This window comes from Pinus tabuliformis, chromosome 8 (genome assembly GCF_031772625.1).
Source record: "Pinus tabuliformis cultivar Carrire ecotype Pingquan chromosome 8, CPIR1, whole genome shotgun sequence".
Classification (NCBI taxonomy): Eukaryota; Viridiplantae; Streptophyta; class Pinopsida; order Pinales; family Pinaceae; genus Pinus; species Pinus tabuliformis.
Window position 1 is genome coordinate 1,299,898,396 of NC_142294.1, and position 20,160 is coordinate 1,299,918,555.

Here is a 20,160-nt window from a genome sequence, read left to right on the forward strand (position 1 = left end):
AAAAAGCTACCTTTCGGTCTCAAAAATGCCGGCGCCACTTTCCAACGTGCGATGTCGTATGCTTTTCATGATATCCGACACATCGTACAACCTTACCTGGATGACCTACCCGCTCATTCAGCTAAACGTCAAGACCATCCATCTCATTTACGCGAAATCTTCCTTCGCTGTCGACACTACCGTATTCGACTCAATCCGCATAAGTGTGTCTTCTGCGTGGAATCTGGCCGACTACTCGGGTTTATCGTCTCCCGAGAGGGCATCCGCTTGGATCCCCTTAAAGTCGAGGCCATTGTGAATCTTCCTCCCCCTGCCACTCTACAGCAATTACAAAGCTTGCAGGGAAAAGCCAATTTTCTCAGACGATTCATCCCAAATTATGCCGAGGTGGCCAAGGGTTTCACGCGATTACTAAAGCGAGACACGCCCTTTCATTGGGACGCTATCGCTCAGCAATCTTTTGAGCGTCTTAAAGACCTTCTGGTCTCAGCTCCGCTCCTAAGACCTCCAAATTACCACCGTGACTACACCCTTTATCTGGCCGCTGCCGATACCACCATCGGCATGGTTTTAGTGCAAGACGACGACGATGGCTCGGAGCACGTTGTATACTATCTTAGTCGCAACCTCCTCGATACGGAGACTCGCTATGCATATGTCGAAAAGTTGGCATTGGCCGCTGTCTGTGCCGTCCAACGTTTCCGTCATTACATCCTGTTGCGCACAACGACCGTGATCTCTGACTGCAACCCCATGACCTATATTTTGTCACGTCAGTTGCTGGGGGGCAAATACTCGAAGTGGATCGTAATCCTCCAAGAGTTCGACTTGGAATTTACTGCCGCCAAGTCTAAGAAATCACTGGTCTTTGCTGAACTGCTCTGTTCCTTACCATCTCAGTCTGCACCATCTCATTCAGAGGAGCAAATTCCGGATGAAATGCTCTTTCTCATCAGCACTCTCGACCCATGGTACGGGGACATCATTGTATATTTACAAACGTCTTCGTTTCGTCCCAATACATCAAAGGAAGCTCGACGACGGATACGTCATCAGACTCAACCGTATCGCATTTTAGGCGACACCCTGTACCGCCTCGGCGTCGATTCTATTCTTCGCCGATGCTTAACTCTCGAGGAAGCTGAGCGAGTCATGAATGACTGCCACTCCGGCGCTTGTGGCGGCCATATGTCCGGATACGCTACCGCTCAAAAGATCCTCCGCGCTGGTTATTTCTGGCCTTCTATATTCAAGGATTGCATCCTTGCTGTACGCGCATGCCATGAATGCCAGGTTTACCACCGGAAGATGCGTGCACCTGTTGCACCACTGCACCCTGTCGTAACCGTAGGTCCATTTGCCAAATGGGGCATCGATTATACGTCCTGTAACCCTCGTTCGGCCGGGGGGCATGGGTACATTATCGTTGCCGTGGATTATTTCACCAAGTGGGCCGAAGCAATGCCTACATTAAACGAAGACGGTCACACAGCGGCGCAGTTTTTATTCAATCATATCATCACTCGCTTCGGAGTCCCTCAGGCTATTGTTACAGATCATGGAAAGCATTTCCGAAATCATATGATGACAGAGTTAACGAGCCAGTTAGGCTTGCGTCAAGATAGTTCGTCACCGTACTATCCTCAATCTAACGGTCAAGTTGAAGCCGTGAACAAAGTTTTGATCACCATGCTTCAACGCACCGTCAATACACACAAGTCAAACTGGCATCTAATGCTTTTCCCAGCCTTGTGGGCCTACCGGACTTCTGTGAAGGATGCCACCGGTTTCACCCCGTTTCAACTGGTCTATGGACTGGAGGCTACCCTTCCCGTCGAATGTAAAATTCCTTCATTAAAATTAGCTGTCGAGTTGCTTCCCAACACCACTCCGGTGGAGGAACGGCTTCTTTACCTAGAACGGTTAGACGAGACTCGTCGTTTGGCCTCTCTGGCTATTGAAGCGCAGAAGAAGAGAGTCAAAGCTCACTTCGATCAGAATATTCATCCTCGTTCCTTTGTTGAGGGAGATTTAGTACTGCTCTACGATCAAGCTAAGGATAAGCTGGGGGCAGGAAAACTCGAATCCATGTGGTTAGGTCCCTACATCGTGAAACGTGTTTTACAAAAGGGCGCATATGAGTTGATTGATTATGAAGGAAATCCTCTTGACAAGCCCCGAAATGGGCTGTATCTGAAGAAGTACTATGCATAGCTGCTCACAATCACTTTGTATATACGTGTGTTTTTGAGTTTTTACTGCATGAGTTTCTTTTGCTTTGGTGTGAAGGCGTGTTTTTGCCCCTTATTATGCTTTCTCTTTCCTGCGCAGATGTCTCGTACTCCTTATGTTGGTTTCGCTGATGGTGCCTGCCGTAGTACTTGTAATTTGTCTTCGGCAGCGTGGGTGATCTACGATCCTCACGGGGAGTTGATAAACCTGCAGGGTGTATGCCTAGGTCGTACCACTAACAACGTTGCCGAGTACAGTGCTGTAATAGAATTACTTGCCGAAGCAGTTGACCTCGGCATCCGAGAGCTAGTGGTGAACCTGGACTCCCAGCTGGTTGTCCATCAACTCAACAGGCGATATTCCGTCAGAGACCAGCGCATATTAAGGTTGTACCTACGTGTAAGATTGTTAGAACGGAATTTCGATTACATTACTTATCAGCATATTCCGAGACGATTAAATACGTTGACTGATGCATTGGCAAATCGTGTATTAGATAGACATTTGCGAAACAGATAAACATCATACAAGGAAGGATAGAACAGCATAGTAAGACCATAAGCATATGTAAATAAATCATTTCAAGCATAGTTTGCACGCGTGTGTTTTTAAGCTTGCATTAAACATATAAAATCCATGAGTCGAGTGTCGTGCAAATTCATACATAAGATCACAAATTGTACTGAACAAACGCATAACACAAGATAACACATCATCACATGTAACAACGACTCATCCAAAAATCGGTATGTATATATATATATATCGTGTGGCGCACTGAGGCGCTCAAAAATAGAAGTACATGTCCCAAAATCTCAATACATCTGAGTCATAATGTCTCAAAATAAACAGTGGAAATAAAACCTAGGTGACTAATCGGCTGGATGGTGCTCTCTGTAGTACACAGCCGCTCGTGCCACCCGCCTCAGAAGGCGGTGCACTCTGGGTTCCACACCCACTGTGTGGATCTGATGCTCCACAGGAACCTCCTCGACCCCCTGGAAGTCCGGCACCCCCTCCAGCAACCCCTCAAGGTTGCGAGCCACAATCTCTGGTGTGTTGGCCCCTGGAGGGGCTAAGGCCAAAGCTCCGGCTCCCGGGCCCTCTCTCCGTGCCGTGGCAGCCAGGCCAATCGGTCTAGTAGGCCCCACATCTGCATGACAAGACATTTATTAGGACATGTACATAAAAAATTTAAAAACAATACAAAACTCAAAAGACAAAAAGTGTCATACCTGCATCATCCCACTGTTCACCCGGAGGCAGCACCAAGTCAGGATCATTGCGGAAATCCATCCCCGCATATGGCCAATCCTGTACGAAGATCTCCTGCTGGTCCAACCAGTCTCTGAAAAATGCCCCCCAGCTATGTGGTCGGCCGCCACCCCCACGTGGCATAATCCGAGCCCATCGTGAGGCCCTCGTCTCTCGAGGATCTCTGGGGGCATCCACAGCCATAGACTGCAGTCGCATGGCTGGTACTCGCTCCAGAATGAGCGGGACCAGGATCGATCCATAGCCGAACTGCTTCGTCTCCCCACGACGGCAGTTGCTCAATTGCCTCTTCATGTTGTTGGCCACTGCCGTGCACCAATCAAACACGGTAGGCTCGAGGCACTCGAGAGCTAGTAGGAGATGGGTCTTGGACGCCTCGTGATTCGCCATGCTACCTACCGCCCGGGTCACCATGAACAGGATGGTGCGCAGCACTATGTCTCTCACTGTGGGGATCGAGCACTTCCCACTCCGCGTTTTCACCGCCCCCGGGCAAACCTCAGCCATCAGGTCATCCAGAGTACCGCCGCTAGGTCGCTGCCCCTCCAAGATGGGCCTCGCACCTCGGCGCGACAACCCAGTCAAGAAAAAGATATCCATGTGGTCAAACTCAATGTCGTGACCACGGATGGTGAATTTTTGGTCCACCGGGTTCCATGCCCTGATCAGCAGCTCCAGCAGATCATGTTGGGCCCTCAGACGCGGCGTAAGGAAGAATTTCATGAATCCGCACGCCCGCATGGCGTTGCAGCAATTCACGTCTCCCCAAGCAGCCACATCCTCTACATCGTGAACTCTCTCTTGCCATTGAAAGGCCATGATGTCCTGCATGAACAATAAAAACCAATCAGAATTGTTTTCATGGAGAAATTTACGTTCATTTATTAAAAAAACAAAACTTTTCCGCGCCATCGCGGCTGTTTTAGGGACAGCCGCGATGACAATGGCGGCTCTGTGTAAAAAATGCGAGGTCAGCGCGGAAGAACACGCCTTTTCCGCGCTGACCCGAAGTTGGTTACATTGGCTATTTTTCGGTCAGCGCGACCCCGTGGGCAATTTCCGCGCTGACCGAGGGCGCACCCATGCAAATAAAAAATGCCCAATTGGGCCCATTCAACCGTTAAAAAACTCCTAAAATGAACCAGAATGCAGGGCAAAGGAATGAGAACCTACCTGGAAGAAGCAGATCTGAAAATGGTCTCCGGATGGGCTGGGAATCGCTCCGTCAACTTTTTGGCTTCTCCACGTTCTTCGCACTCCAAATAGTAAAATGGTAAAAATGACTTATTACCCCCCCCTATTTATAGTAAAAACTCCTAAATTACCATATTTTTTGGGTTTTTACCATTTTTAGCCATAAAACTAGCCTTGGTTCTGTTTTCAAGCATGTTTCAATATGTTTTTTTACGTATATCGAATGGATTTATGCGGGTAGTGCCCTTGTGCAGGTACAGGTATCGCAGCTTGGTCATGACAGTCCACAATTCATGTGATTCCCAAAGTGTCGTCTCTAAGCTCTTTTCCGACGTTAAACAAGAGAAGATGGCCGAGCTCCCTTTCAGCTCGTTAAAGGGAACGAAAGGCGGTCGTTTTTAAGCTCTTTTTCCGACCGTTAAACCAAAAAGATCGCCGGGTGTTTGTCGTTTCGCACTCGATATTGGCTCTAAAACGACGTGTCTTCGACCACTTTTTTACTTTTTCCGGTCGGAGACACTATTCATGAAAAGTACTCCTCGGTTGTAATGACCGGGCGGTTCTTTCGAGCACAGTTTTATACTTTTTCGGGCTCGAGAGACACAACTGTACGAAAAAGGACCCCCCTGGAGTCTCCTTTTCCGCATTCTTTTCAGACTCTCGAAACAAGAAAAGAAGCCGAGTTTTTCCTTTGTCAGGCTCGTTAAACACTCAATGACATCGGATATTGTCAACATGACACACATCAAGCATATGTTACCCCCGTCAAGCTTGTCATCCAAAAATAATCGGGGTACCTGCCTGCAAAGGTGGGGAAAATGGAACTTTGATTACAGTCGTCTCGGCAGTACGTCACTCTTGAACATGGCACTCCGCTGTTTCGTGTCTGGGTGGGGTCATCTCATCTCGTTTTCACTAGCCTCCATGGGTTTGGGATATCCTATTTGACCTCTCATCTGTTCATTGCCGTCATCATCCTATCCGCTGCTCATTTGATGTCAAGTACTGCCAAATCCGTTACAGTGCCGTTATATGTTCAAGAGAAGTTGTCCTCTGCCACAATGCAACCTCGTTCGCTATCTCATCACAAATTATTATACCTCTGTCTCATGTCGATGATGTGGGAATCATCATGGCCCACCTTCGATCAAGGCCACTTCTCGTCGACTTCAACTCATTATCCGAGAAAGTGACTTAGAGACTCCTTCCAGGTGCCTTGGAGCCTGCATGCCTCAATGGCAGGTTCCTCGTGTTCGACGCAAGGTTTACATCATTGACCTACGATCGAATGATTCCGTGGGTGTTCGACACCAGCTCATTGATTCACACGCCACGGATTGTACCTATAGTACCTTGAGGGCCATTGTCATTATTGGTGGTACCTCTCGCGTCTGTTAACGGTTCTCATCATTGGCCGGTAATCAGACGATGTTCATGCATGTTCGACTCCAACCCCTGTATTCACATGTGTGGACTTGTACTCTGTTCGGGTCGAGATGGAGCGCAAGACCCTGGATCCTTGCTCACTGTGGTCCAGGTTGCGATTTTGTGGATAATCATTACATGACTCATTGATGGATGGCTGCGCCCATACCTGAGTCTTCATGGATGGCTGCGACCATACCTTGTCATTATTATGGTCTCTTTAGCTGGGTGGCTGCGTCCATACCATAGACCAGTCTCGCATGTCTTTTGGATGGCTGCGCCCATGCCTAGACTGCATGTATATGATTGTCAAAGATTTTTCGGTACTTCCTGGCGGTATTCCAGTTCGGCGTGTGTTGTAAAGCATTTCACCCCTCCCACTCTCTCGGTCTTCATGCTTTAGGGGGCATCTGTTACACAGTAATTTATCACTGCCTTCCTGTCAGTCACCCTGCTGTGTCCAGAAGTCACAATCACTAAGTGTTTGATCCCTGAACTGGCTTAAAAACCCATTTTTCCAAAGTTTTGTGCATCAGCGCGTCTGTTCCTAAAATAACCGCGATGACCAGCGCCTCACAGTGTATTTCGTGCGCTGCCATCGCGGAAGAACATCACTTTTCCGCGATGACGCACAGCGCGGCTTTCCCGTGTTCTTCCGCGCTGACATGACTTGTTCAGTTATTGTTATGTGCTGACAGCGCGGCAGTCTCCATATAATCCGCGCTGATCCAGTTTGGGCGAATTTGTTCAAACAACCAGCCTTCCAGATCTCTCCAGGCTTGGTTGTTAGCTTTGTGAATATCGACTCCCTTCTATGGCATGTCTGTTCGACCCTTTGCAACTACTCCCCTTGAAGATAAGCTCATCCTTCCACCTTTTTAGGAGACTCCTTCTCCTATATAAACTTCCACCATTACCATGAGCAGCTAGTTAGAAACTAGTGGGAACTAGCTAGACTTAGCTTGGATTGTACAGAGCTTGTAGTGCTCAGATTGCTGCTATAGGTTTGGTGTGTTAGGAGTGGAAGTGATTCATTGCTTGGGGAAGTTTGTTTGTGACATTTGTGTGAGAGAGAGAGAGTTGTTTGTCTTGGGAGAACCATCCTCAAAGGTGAATGCTTGAGATACATGCTGACTGATCCCTCCTGAGAAGTTTATCGACGTCAGAACATTTGGTTGTACTCTTCTCTATTCTGATTAATAATAGATGACTGCTATTATTGTTCCATTCTCGTTTGTTTATGCAATGGATAAATGTGAATTATGTCTTTTCTGACTGGCATATAGTTACTTTTACTAGATTTCACGCTTGCGTTTGCCTTCTCTTCGTGTGTGCAGGTGTCCGTTCGCGGGGATCGCGGAGGACTGTGACCAGCCGAAGCGAAGGAGCGAAGGAGACATCTCTTCGTCCAACGACAGCGCAGGAATCCAAGTAGGTGCTCTTTACTTCTTGTTTAATTGTAACTAGGAACATGCGTGGCAGCATTGTGTGATTGTTGCTAGACCCCTATTGGGCTAGTAGGGATCGCCTCTATCCGTAGAGGGGATTTACCTCTCCAACACTCCCATTGCGATGTCTTTTGCGATCTTAGGGACAAAGGAAGTCGTGAACCAGTCGGTTAGGAGTTGATCAGGAATCCAGAATTTAATCAAGCGACGACGTCTCCTCCATTCATGTATATGATCAGAGATGTGTGTTGCCGTATCCTGTTTGAGAGACGTGAGAAGATGAGTCCCAGTCTCGTACCGAATGGGTAACTGAAAATGAGTCAAAAATGCCATAGCCAACGAGTTGAAATCTTGAAACATGCCGCGATTGAGTTCGATGTACCACTTAGCAGCTGAACCAGTGAGAGTCCTCTGAAAGAGGCGAAGTCGGATAGAATCATCAAGCCATGAGTTTGATGAACACCAAAGGTGATAAGTCATTACATGGGCCTGAGGGTCTTCACCGGCTTTGCCATCAAACTTTGGACAGTCACCTGGTATTTTGGTTGGAACCGGTGGCCAATATGGATTATGCAAAATAGGATCGTTTGTTAATTTGGACACATCAGGCAGTTCCAACGTTGCTAAGAATGGTAGCTGCGGGTTAAAGGACATTTGTGGCTGCGGATTCGAGGCGACATTAGGGTTCCACCCAAATGGTGGTTGCCCCCACGAACTTTGTCCGGACGGACCTGGCCCAAAAGGGCCTGGCGCGTAAGAACTTTGTCCCGATGGACCTGGCCCAAAAGGGCCTGGCGCATAGGGAGTTTGTCCGTAGGGGTTCTGTCCGTACAGATTCTGGCCATATGCGGACGGCTGTCCCTGTGTCTGCCCCCCAGCTCCCCATGTATTAGCAGCTTGCCCCGCAGGTGCACCATATTGATAATTTTGGTAAGGAGTGACCTGTGGTTGCTGATAATTTTGATAAGGAGCAAACTGATTTTGCCCCTGGGGTTGCTGGTAGCCATATGGTTGTTGGGCCCCATACGGAGCCTGATAGGCAGGCTACATTTGGTAAGAAGGTTGATAACCCGTTTGAGTTTGAGGCCCAGGGTAATGTCCTTGACCCGGCTGGGGTTGAACCACCTATCCCGAAGGTTGACTTGGTTGGATTTGAGATGGACCTGGTTGGCCAGTAGGGTAGACTTGCTGGGTACCAGGTTGTCCATGTGCCACCAAGGGTTGTCCTTGCGGAACGGATGACTGAGCCGGCTGGATAGCTGGTTGACGTTGAGGTTGGCCAGCTTGTCCAGATGGGCGATTAGGGCGGACAGCGGGTCGACCTTGCTGCATAGAAGGTTGGCCCATTTGCCCCCCAGGGTGAACAGACTGAGCAGAGGGCTGGGCTTGTTGTATAGCGGGCTGCCCTCCTTGGTGCATAGGCTGAGCAGTGGGTTGGCCTTGCTGTGTAGCAGGCTGCCCCCCTTGCCTGGAAGGATTCATGGATTGAGCAGTGGGTTGACCCTGCTGAACATAGGGTTGCCCACCCTGCCCAGAAAGATGACCAGACTGGACAGTAGGTTGGCCCTGCTGTAAGTAGGGTTGCCCCCCCTGCCCAAGAGGATATCCTTACTGGATTGCTAGTTGATTTTGAGGATTATAAACTGACCCAGTTTGTCCAGATGGGTACCCTTGCTGGAAACCGGGTTGGCCTTGTTGAATGTAAGGCTGCCCTGGTTGTCCAGTTGGGTAACCTTGCTGGGTACCAGGTTGCCCTGGATATCCAGTAGGTTGACCTTGATACGACGAACCTCCAACGGCCGAGGGTTGTCCCTGGTAGGGTTGTCCTTGTGGGCCCCCAGATTGTCCTGGGTAAGGCGGGCCATAAAGTGGTTGCCCCTGAGGGGTTTGCACATAAGGCGGCTGACCTTGGTTGGGTGGTCCTTGGGGCTGTTCGAGAGGATTCCGGCGCCCAATGAAAACATGAGAAACGGGATCATACGTGACGTCCAACGGTTCTTGGTTCTCTTCGAAAGGACGATGAGGAAGGACCGAAATGTTCTCGAGGTACTCGCCGTTCGCATCATAATAAAAGAGTGGACCATCGTAATCTGGGTCCAAAATAGGCTGCCCGTGGGCATCGTATGGCCCTGCTCCTGGAATGCCACAAGGAAAGGGCCCAGCTTCAGGGTTAACAGATGAGGATGCTGGTACAGCACTAATGACCGGAGTCGAGCGTGCTACACAAACGGTTGGATTGGTGGGAACTGAGGTAACAGGCGTGTCAAGCCCGAAAGTAAGAGGTGTACTAAGAGGTCGCGAAACAAAGGACCCGGTGGTGGCAATAAGACTAGGATCCCATATAGTCGTAGAAGTAGTTCTAGCGGCTATCCTATCCCTCATCGACTGATATCGTGGAGGGAGTGGGGAGGAAGCCGGGATCGGAGTCTCAATGTCCGTCACCACGGGTGTCTCACCCGTGTTGGAAGCTGTCTCATCCATGGGGGAAGTAGACATTGGAGACGACATACCGAGAGGAGTACGAGGGGTACGAGGGGTATAATCAGGCTCCCAGATAGGATTCCAATCTTCTATGTAATCTTTGTCGCCTGGGGCACGTACGTTGATAGGCTGGATACTCGGAACAATGAGAAGAGTACCGCTTATGACTGGTACCTCTGGAGCAACAGAATATGGAGAACCTTGATCACTTGGACCGGGAGTTGACGGGTCAGCCAGGATGACCAGACCCCTTAGAAAACCTAAAGCAAACTAACGATCAAGACCCTACTCAAAACTAACGCACACAAGATCTAATCAGGTGATGTTATCGTGGCCGGATTAATTTTTTAAGACACAAGAACCAAACTTGACCTTTTCATGTTTCAAGAGTCGAGAAAAGGACGAAAAGATGACTCCAGTCTCCTTCAAATATTTAATGAGCACGAAGTGACAAGACGCTCACAGGCACCTTTTCATTTAGGGAGTCCGAAAAGGATCAAAAGTGACTGCTCTGGAGACTCTAGGTATAAGGTTTACCAAGCAACCCGTAAAACTGCTTATACACCTCAGCAATCGTATGAGAGCCAAGGACTTTCCGTACTGCAATCAATCTTCCCGAATGCTGTGTTCGGTGCGTTACGGTTCACAAGGCGGCAGACTCAGCTTCCTATGGATAAAGGATAAAAGCCTAGTGGGGTCTCCCTATATACGCGACGGTACGTGGGAGCGCAGTCCGTGTTAGACCACTATCGAGTCACAGAAGGAGGAATCACCCAACCTAATGTGAAACAACAGTGACTATGTTTAAAGACACCGGAACACGTCTCTAACCTAGACCTCTAGATGTTTGCGTTTAGTTCCAATGCGTTTTTAGATTCATTCGGTTCATTTTATAGTTGATCTTGAGATTAAGTTTCGATTTCAGGTCCTATCGTATGTTCTCTCACAATTACCTAGATGCAAACTACATGCCAAAGAAAACCATTTTGTTCGATGAATTCTAGCTATGAAAGGGTAAAGAGATTTCGATCAAACAGAACGGATACAAGCAATCAAACAACCTAATGCAGCTAAAAGCAAGGAAAGGAAACTTTTTCTTTTGAAAATGCAAATCAATGAAATGTTCTTTTCCTTTTCAATTCTCAAAAGCAAGGCTACTAGTTTGATTTTCTTTCAATGGCACAAAGCATCTAAATGAATTTGGAGGAACCGGAACACCAAGCAAATCACTTAATGAAAGCACACAAAGTTCCCAAAACATCCAACAAAGGTTCCCAAATCAAAAGGAAAACTAAGTTCCGCGCGAGCTATGTGATCTAAGCTCGGCAAGACAAGCAAGGATTGCAAGCAAGGAGGAAGCGAAAACCACTCGGAAACACAACCCAAAACACTTCAACAATCACTGAACAAGTGCAACAACAAATCTGAAGTTGGCCGGTCAAACAAGCAAACAAGATCCCTACGGAAGGCTTGACACACACAGGACCACTAGATGCCCTAGGGCTAGAGTGCGAAATCAACGGAGAAAAGCAAACACCCGGAGGGTAAGAGTCCCAACCAGTCAAATAGAGATTCAACGAATCAACACAATCCAGCAGCTGTAAAAGTGATGGCGGAAATACAAACCAAGCAGCGAAAGCAAAGAGGAAGGTATTTGCAAAACCAAAAAATGAGCAAAACTAAACCCTGCGGAACAAGACTTCGCAAGCAAGCAGCTCAGAGTTCAGATAATGAAAAAACAAGTCACAAATCAAGTGGAGAGAAGAGGGGAAAGCTAAAGCAACAAGTTCAGGAGGCTAATCTGGAGATCAAGTTTTACAGGATCAGCGCGGGTGGCCTTCAGCAACTCGGCGCTGACAGGAGGGGTCCCGTAGCAACTTTGCGACGTCAGCGCGGAAACACACGGGAAAAGCGCGCTGGCTCAAAAACGAGGTCAGCGCGGGTATTAGGTGTACAGGCGCGATGACAGGGAAAACAAAGAAGAAGGGGCGCGACGTCAGCGCGTCTGTTTTGAACTAAAGCGCGCTGAGGGTGAAAAGTGAGTAAAGCCAAAGCAAAAACTTCCCAAACCAAAGGTAAGAACCTTCTAATGATTAGGACACTTCCCAGATGCACCCAGAAAGTTTATAAGCAGAGAAACAATCCCAGAATCTCGAAAAGAGAGAGCAATCAAATTCAAACACAAAAGTGGACTCAAGAGACAAAAAAGGCTGATCCCCAGTGGAGTCGCCAAATTGTTGGAGAGGTAAATCCCCTCTACGGATAGAGGCGATCCCTACTAGCCCAGCAAGGGTCTAGCAACAATCAAACAATGCTGCTATGCATGCTCCTAATTACAATTAAACAAGAGGTAAAGAGCACCTACTTGGATTCCAGCGCTGTCGCTTGATGAAGAGATGCTGCCTTCGCTCCTTCGCTTTGGCTGGTCACAATCCTCCGCGATCCCCGCGAATAGATACCTGTACACACGAAGAGGAAACAAACGCAAGCGTGAAATCTAGTAAAAGCAACCATACATCAGTCAGAAAAGATGTAATTCACATTTAACCATTGCATAGACAAATGAGAATGGAACAATAATAGCAGTCATCTATTATTAATCAAGACAGAGAAGAGTACAACCAAATGTTCTGACGTCGGTATCCTTCTCAGGAGGGGCCAGTCAGCAAGCGTCTCAAGCATTCACCTTTGGAAATGATTCTCCCAAGACAAGAAACTCTCTCTCACACAAGCAACACAAAAAAACCTTCCCTAAGCTATCAATCACTTCCACACTTAGCACACCAAATACCTATAGTAGCAGCAATCTGAGCACTATAAGCTCTACACAATCCAAGCTATTCCAAACTAGCTGCTCATGGTAATGGTGGAAGTTTATATAGGAGAAGGAGCCTCCTAAAAGGGTGGAAGGATGAGCTTATCCTTGAGGGAAATGGTTACAAAGGGTCGAACAGACATGCCATAGAAGGGAGTCGATACTCACAAAGCCAACAACCAAACCTGGAGTTATCTGGAAGGCTGGTTGTTGGAACAAATTCGCCCAAACAGGATCAACGCGGATTATGAGGTAACTGACGCGCTGACGTCGCGCCTCAATAACTGGGAAAGTCATGTCAGCGCGACCCGATACAAAGGAGAGGCGCGCTGGCTCATAAAATGCGACCAGCGCGGAAAAGTGATGTGCTTCCGCGCTGGCAGCGCACTGAATACACTACGAGCCGCCAGTCAGCGCGGATATTTTAGAAACAGACGCGTTGATGAGGAAAACTTTGGAAAAGTGGGTTTTGGGCCAGTTCAGAAGGCATGAACTTGATTATTGTGAATTCCTGACACAGTAGGGTGACTGACAGGGAGACAGTGACAAATTACTGTGTAACAGACACTTTGGTGGAGGAGCTATGATGGAAGGGACTCATGACATGATGATGATATGGTTGGGTGACCGAGTTCACTAGACCGAAGATTGCAGCTTGGATGAGGATGACCGATTGTTGTGATGGGTCTACTTGGTTGGACTACATGGGCAATTTAGTCATGGACATCAGGTTGGAGGCATGGAGCATGGCAGTCTTATGCAGGGACATTATGTGGGAGCACTTGTAGAGGTGTCATGGACATCCAATAGGAGTGCCAAGGCAAGAATGTTGTGCAAATGGATTTTCTAGTGTGACATGGAGACTTATTACTTATGAGCCTATGGAGAGGTTGTGCACTCTTGTACAACAAGGCCATGGACTTGGATAGAGTTGTGAGCAGATTATGGAGCATTCCTACTACATGGAGATGTTGGTTGGAAATGACTCATGGAGCTCATGATGACATGAGATTGTTGTGACTTTTAGGGACTTCATACATGGTGGACTTAGAGGATTTGATGCATTGAGGAGCTGAGATCAGGGGACTTTGATGCAGTATGGGATGCATACTTTCAAAGTACATGTATGGGCATGGCTTGGAAGAGTGACTTGATGTAGAAGATCGATATGAGACACTTTGAGGTGATGGAGTTACAACGATGATGATGATGCCTTGGTGGCTGCACTTGGGCATGGGTTGAGCCGAGACTCAACTATTTTTCACACATGATGATGTTGGGATAGATGTGGCTGATTTCATGTAGCACATTGACACCAAACATCATGGACAGCATGTTGCAGATGAGGTGGATGGAGTTCCATGGACCTGGGCATGGATTATGGAGATGGATTCTTGAGGAGTCAAGGATGTGGCAGATGTTCGAGAAACGACTGATGGTGGCATGAGGATGTTCACTCTCATGATTTGAGCGTGGCAGTTGGACTGGCCATCCGACTAGTTCAAGACATGAGGGCATGCAGTGGGCAGGGATGTGTTGGCATTATGTTGGAGTATCATGGCAGCTGTTCACATGAGGACACTTGATGAAGACAGGAGGTCAGTAATCATGAATCGAGATGACATCTGATGAAGAGCATACCGTTGAGGTGCATACCTTGGTATGGTGAACTTGGTGGAAATTGGTCACTAAGTCGAAGCATGATGGAGATGAGGCTCTACATATGTTGCAAGGATGTTTGCTTTGTGTGGAGGGATCGACATCATGGATGACGATGATCTTGGTGGATGGCTACCGGGATGGTATGTTGTCGAGGAGGACAACGATTTCAGGTGGAGGAGGATGTAAGGCCTTCGAGCTGTGGTGCGACGGGCGCCGGCGAGTCGTGCACGAGGGCGCGCGGGCGCGCGTGCGGGCGCACGACGGGCGCACTCTGAATGGAGAAGTGATGAAATGCTGAATGACCATGCGACGAAAGTTAAGCATGGTGAAATGAAGTGCAAGGTTTATACCTGTGCGTGGAGGTTGGCTTACGGTGGTAAGGCCGACTTGAATAAAGGTTGTAAAGGGTGTGTGAATGCCAGTTTGGGGGTCGGCCAAAGGGCTACCACCCACATATGGGACCACACATAAAACTATGTAGTATGCATATATATGGCATATGTTGAGAGCTCATAAGCATCCAATGCATTCACTCTTGAGATCTTCGCATAAGGCAAGAAAGGAAGTGCCCAGTTAAGAGGAGGACTTGCGCATATCTCATGCGCATTACCTTAAGGAACACTGTACGATTGGAGAAGTCTTGTATCAGGTCGAAGGTTGGGCAAGTGTGCTCGGGGTGGATTCTAAGGTGTGATCTTGGTGTAAGACTTGGCAAGGATTCTTGGTGGCTCGGGTGAGCACCGTCCTTTGTGCAAGAGATGCACAAGATGTTGTAAAGGCAGGATTGCCTTTCTGTTGTAATATTCGGTTAAGTGTGAGACTTGGTTCGGCCAAGATACGCTTGTATTGTAATCTGATATTCTTAATAAAATTGGCGGGCAGACTCACATTATGGGGAGTTGCCCCTCCCCTTTATACTTGTTTGCAATTGTTACTGTTCTCGGTATAATTGCATGATGATAATGAATGAGTATGGGCTTCATTAAGTATAAAGGATAATTGCTTTTACTTAGTTGCGAAACACAAGCTAAGTATGTTAATGTGAAAGTAGGCGTAGTCCACGAATGTTAGTATTAGTGAAAAGAACGCGTTCGGTGGTGCCGCACCTTGCTACAAGCGGTTGGAAGACTACCGCAGGTGTAGGGGCGTGACATCTGACCTCGTGAGTTTCACCCAGCGAACTCAGCGGCACACCATAGCAGGATAATATACTCAATATGATTTGACCCCTGACCTCGTGGGTTTCACCCAACGAACTCAGCGGCACACCATAGCAGGATAATATACTCAATGTGATTTGACCCTTGACCTCCATAGCAAGATAATATACTCAATGTGATTTGACCCCTAACCTCGGGTTTCACCCAGCGAACTGAGCAGCCACACCACACATCATTGTATAAAAGGTGAGCAAGCTTGGCCGCGGCCACACCACACATCATTGTATAAAAGGTGAGCAAGCTTGGCCAAAGAAACGGGTAACACCCGCGACTAGTCAACACCCTCGCTCAAGTTTGAACACAAGACCGTCTTTACGAGTCCGACTTTACCAACCAGCTACCTCAGCTAACCTTAGGTAGGTTGGTCATTTTAAATAAGACTTAAGGAAATAAGTTATGGGTCTAAGACTTAGAGGCATTTGGCACAAGTGAAAATTTGCCAACCAATTAATCATTCTAAGTGGAATAATTTTTGTTAAAAAATAATAATGAGTCAACTTAAGTTAACCAATAATAATAAAAAATAATTATCTTCAATACTAATTTGAATAAACTAATAGATTAAAAAAACCAATATAATAACAAATAACTAGTCTAATCACTGTTAAAGATAGAGCAATTAAAACATTTATTAACAATCGAGGTAGAGATACCGAATCGAATCAACGGCCGTGCACGGTCATGAGCGTCGATTGCAATCTCTATGCCTCTAAATATATATTGGTAGAGGAAGTTGTGGTGGAATGGCGGAGGTTTCCATTCGCCTTCACATTCACAGTGAATTTGTGTGGGAGGAATTTCAAAATCCATACACGTTAACGGTAAAAATGTTTCTGGAGGTGAGAGCGAAGCGAGAAGTGCGGGTACCGGCTCGGTACTTGGGGAATCAGGTGAAGTCGAGGATCGTCGAGCAGCTTCTGCTGGACGTGGAAGGAAAAAGCAGCCACTACGGTGGCTGCGGAATTACTGGTGGAGTTGTGGTAGCTGTAACTGCTGTTGACAAAATGGGGATTTTGGGGGACCTTCCGCCAAATAGAGAGGGAGCCGCTGTGTTTCCGGTGGCGTATCGGTGTCTGGTGTACAAGGCGTTCGAGGGGGAAGTGTTGGAGGCGGCTGTGAGCCACGTGAGCAGGATGGGTTTCTTTGCAGTGGCGGGGCCTCTCACAATTTTTGTGTCCTCTGATCACAATATGCCCCGATATTTCCACTTTGACCAACGGGAACGCCCCATGTACACCGATACAGGAGGGCAACTTGTCATACAGATGGGCTCCTCCGTGCGCCTGCGGATCATAACAGCTATCATAAAGGACACCCAGCTTACTGCTATTGGAACAATGGTTGGTGACCACCTGGGACCTATTGATGAAATGGATGGTGTTATGTAGGTGATTACACTGTGTGCTGATCAATTACTGATAGAAAAACCAAGCACAATGATGCAGAGATGCTGAAATCTCCTGCACAGCCCTCAAATTTCTGAAATTCTTAAATGCGTTACAAGGTATTAAATTTTTTAAAATCTTGAGTTATATAGAATTTTAACTAAGGATTTTTTTTTAAGATTCTTATAATTGGTTAAGTATTTAAAACTGAATAAGAAAAATCTTTAATTATTTTAACATCATATAATATAATATAATATATCTTTTAATAAATATTCTCATTTGTTTGTTAATGTGTCCACTCTAGAGTTGAGGTGCCTCTTAATATAAAAGAATTTAACTATGTCAAATTTCAAATTTGTCTAATTGCAAGTTTATAAATTTAGGGAAGAATTGAAGACTAGATTGGATTAGCTATCTTCTTAATTTTATACACTTGTTGTTGATTAAATTATTATTATTATTATTATTATTATTATTAAAATAATTAATATATGAACTAAACATATATATATTTAATAAAAAATGTAGAAGATTCTTTTTTAAAATGTAAATAGGCTTTGTTACTATATCATGTTTTCTACTTTCGGAGACTTAGCATTTTTTTAATTCATGAAATATTACCATGGAAATTGAGTAGATCACAATGGACATTATGCATGTTCAAACAATCCAACACCCTAAGAGATATGCTTGGAACACCCATGTGGACCAGCTTTAACCAGTCATAACTCTTGACTAAGTTCATCTTGAACACTTTTGACGTTTCCTAAGGTAATTCATAGTTCCCAATGAAAAGTGGTCTTGGTGGTCAAATAACCACCCTTAAAATGAGATAGATCTATCCTTATATAGAAAACATTGTAATGACTAGTTAATGGCTACTTGGACTCTCTCATTATTTTAATTCATGAAATATTACATTAAAATTCCTTTAATGCCTCAATGGGGTCAACTTAGGAAATATTCCTAAAGGATATTAATGACTATCCCTTTGAAAGTGGCCCATTGTAGCCTCTGGTCAAAATAGTAAACTTCCCTTCCCAACATCCTGCTTGGAACATCCTCCAACAATTCGACTTCACATTTTTTAATGCCATTTGTCCATTGCAATTCAACTTGGATAATTTTTGGCATTTAATTCTCTTCAACACTATCTTTCCAATGAAATTCAATACATGAAGCTCCAACATCCTTGTGGACTACACTTTCTCCAACAACTAATTTGCAATAGCTAGTTTTTGTTGACTTTTTAACTTTTCTAGCAAACAATAATGCAATTCGGCCCTGTTTTTTCTAGCCTAGGTGTTTCTACCTTTTTCGTAATGTTCTACACTATTTTTCTTATCATGCAACATAATATCACCTCAAAAAATCTCCAGCTAAAAAAGATACAATTGTGTGCCACATCATTCCAATCTAACCCATGAAATATGGTTAAAATTGAGGATATCCAAAACCATTTAAACGTGTGTTGTGTTCCTCTCGTTAAGTAGATCACTATGGACATTATGCATGTTCAAAACAATCCAACACCCTAATTTCTCCTACAAACTCAATTATAGACCCTAACCATGTGGAAATGACATAGGTGCAACTTAACGTAGGCTAGACTGGACCATACATACTTAATCACCCCCACAAAGGCAAGGCTCCCATATAACCATGAGTCATAAAAAAAACCTCCCAAGGTCTTGTCATCCAGTTAGGGACGAGATCACCAAGATGAAGCTCTCAAGGGACAAGGCATGACCCAACCAATCACAAGGAATACAAACTCAAAAGACAAGACACTAGGTCTTGGATTCCTAATACATGCCCTCACATGGATTTTTACAAGGCTTTGACTTGTGACGTTGGGCTTACAATGGTGATAAATGAAGTATTTAAAAAAGAATGATGTACCACCACTAATAGATGGGTAAAAGCTAGCTCTAACTATGAGACACACACTCTACTCAGGAGGATGTGATAACCTCATAATCTATCACCTATCACCTAAAAACTCAACATTAAAATATTAGTACTCTAAGATATTACTACTCTATGAGGGAATCTAATCAAAATAAAATCCCTCCCCACATAAAAACAAAATCAAAATAAAATGACAATTATTCTAGGAAATTGAAATAACATCCAACAAGGAAAAATATGTAACTAACTAAAGCATAGAAATAGCATCACATCAATGAAATAGAAATCACAAAAGAAAATTTTAAACTATGCTAGTATAAATGAAGAAAAAATATTTAAACTAATCTAATGCTCATGCTAAAGAGCTTATATATCCTATCCTACTCTAATCTTAGAGAATGCAACATGTTAAGCAAAATCATATACCCAATATAACCAACATGGGAATTTATTCTTAACATTGATTTTACCTTCATGCTTCATAGCTAGGAAAAATAATGAAATGTCAAATCTAAGATAAGTATATTGGGGAACTTCATTCATAGTTTCAACAAACTTTGCAAGTAAATCTACAACATGTGAAAGAAATTTGAAGAAGCATGTACACATGTTTGTTACTGAAACACCTTATATGGATGCTTTATGGAATGATTTGGTTGAGTATGTGGCTAAAACTCTATAACCTGATATCCCTCAGTGCCTATGTCATAGATAGGGTCACCTTTGAATAGAGAAAAACTCAAGTCTCATTTACATTTATTCACCTTAAGGAATGCATCAATAGAGTCCATCTCTTCATGGTCATCATCCTCTTGGAAAGTATGTTGGTTTATTGAATCATCCTCTTTCAAGTCACTAGTAGATGTGTCATACTAGTCAATTGCTTAAAAAGGAGTGCAGCTTGTCAAAATTGTGCTTTCATATCGAGCAAGGTGGGTTGGTTCTTGAATGATCTTGTCATCAAGCTACTTCTCATATACTTGTTGCTTAGAAGTCCTTTCTTTTTCATTTTATATTTCTTTGACATATTGCGCGGGGGACTCGCTTTCTTCATCATTTCATGCATTTTTTTTTATCAATGATGGTTAATGGGAGGGAGGAGAGACATG

At 45.4% G+C, this 20,160-nt stretch overlaps 1 protein-coding gene and 1 pseudogene across 1 annotated transcript; one reads left to right on the forward strand and one right to left on the reverse strand.

Annotated features, from left to right (window-relative positions):
* Positions 1–3,002: 3,002 nt before the first annotated feature.
* On the reverse strand, positions 3,003–4,256 carry LOC149240221 (uncharacterized). The gene is made up of 2 exons (XM_089367275.1): positions 3,468–4,256; positions 3,003–3,385 (listed from the first exon to the last, which is right to left on the reverse strand). The coding sequence occupies exons 1-2, from the start codon at positions 4,246–4,248 to the stop codon at positions 3,105–3,107; spliced, it is 1,062 nt and encodes a 353-aa protein (XP_089223401.1). The 5' UTR covers positions 4,249–4,256; the 3' UTR covers positions 3,003–3,104.
* A 12,239-nt stretch (positions 4,257–16,495) lies between these two features.
* On the forward strand, positions 16,496–17,140 carry LOC149240222 (DNA-directed RNA polymerase II subunit RPB7 pseudogene; annotated as a pseudogene).
* The last annotated feature ends 3,020 nt before the right edge of the window (positions 17,141–20,160 follow it).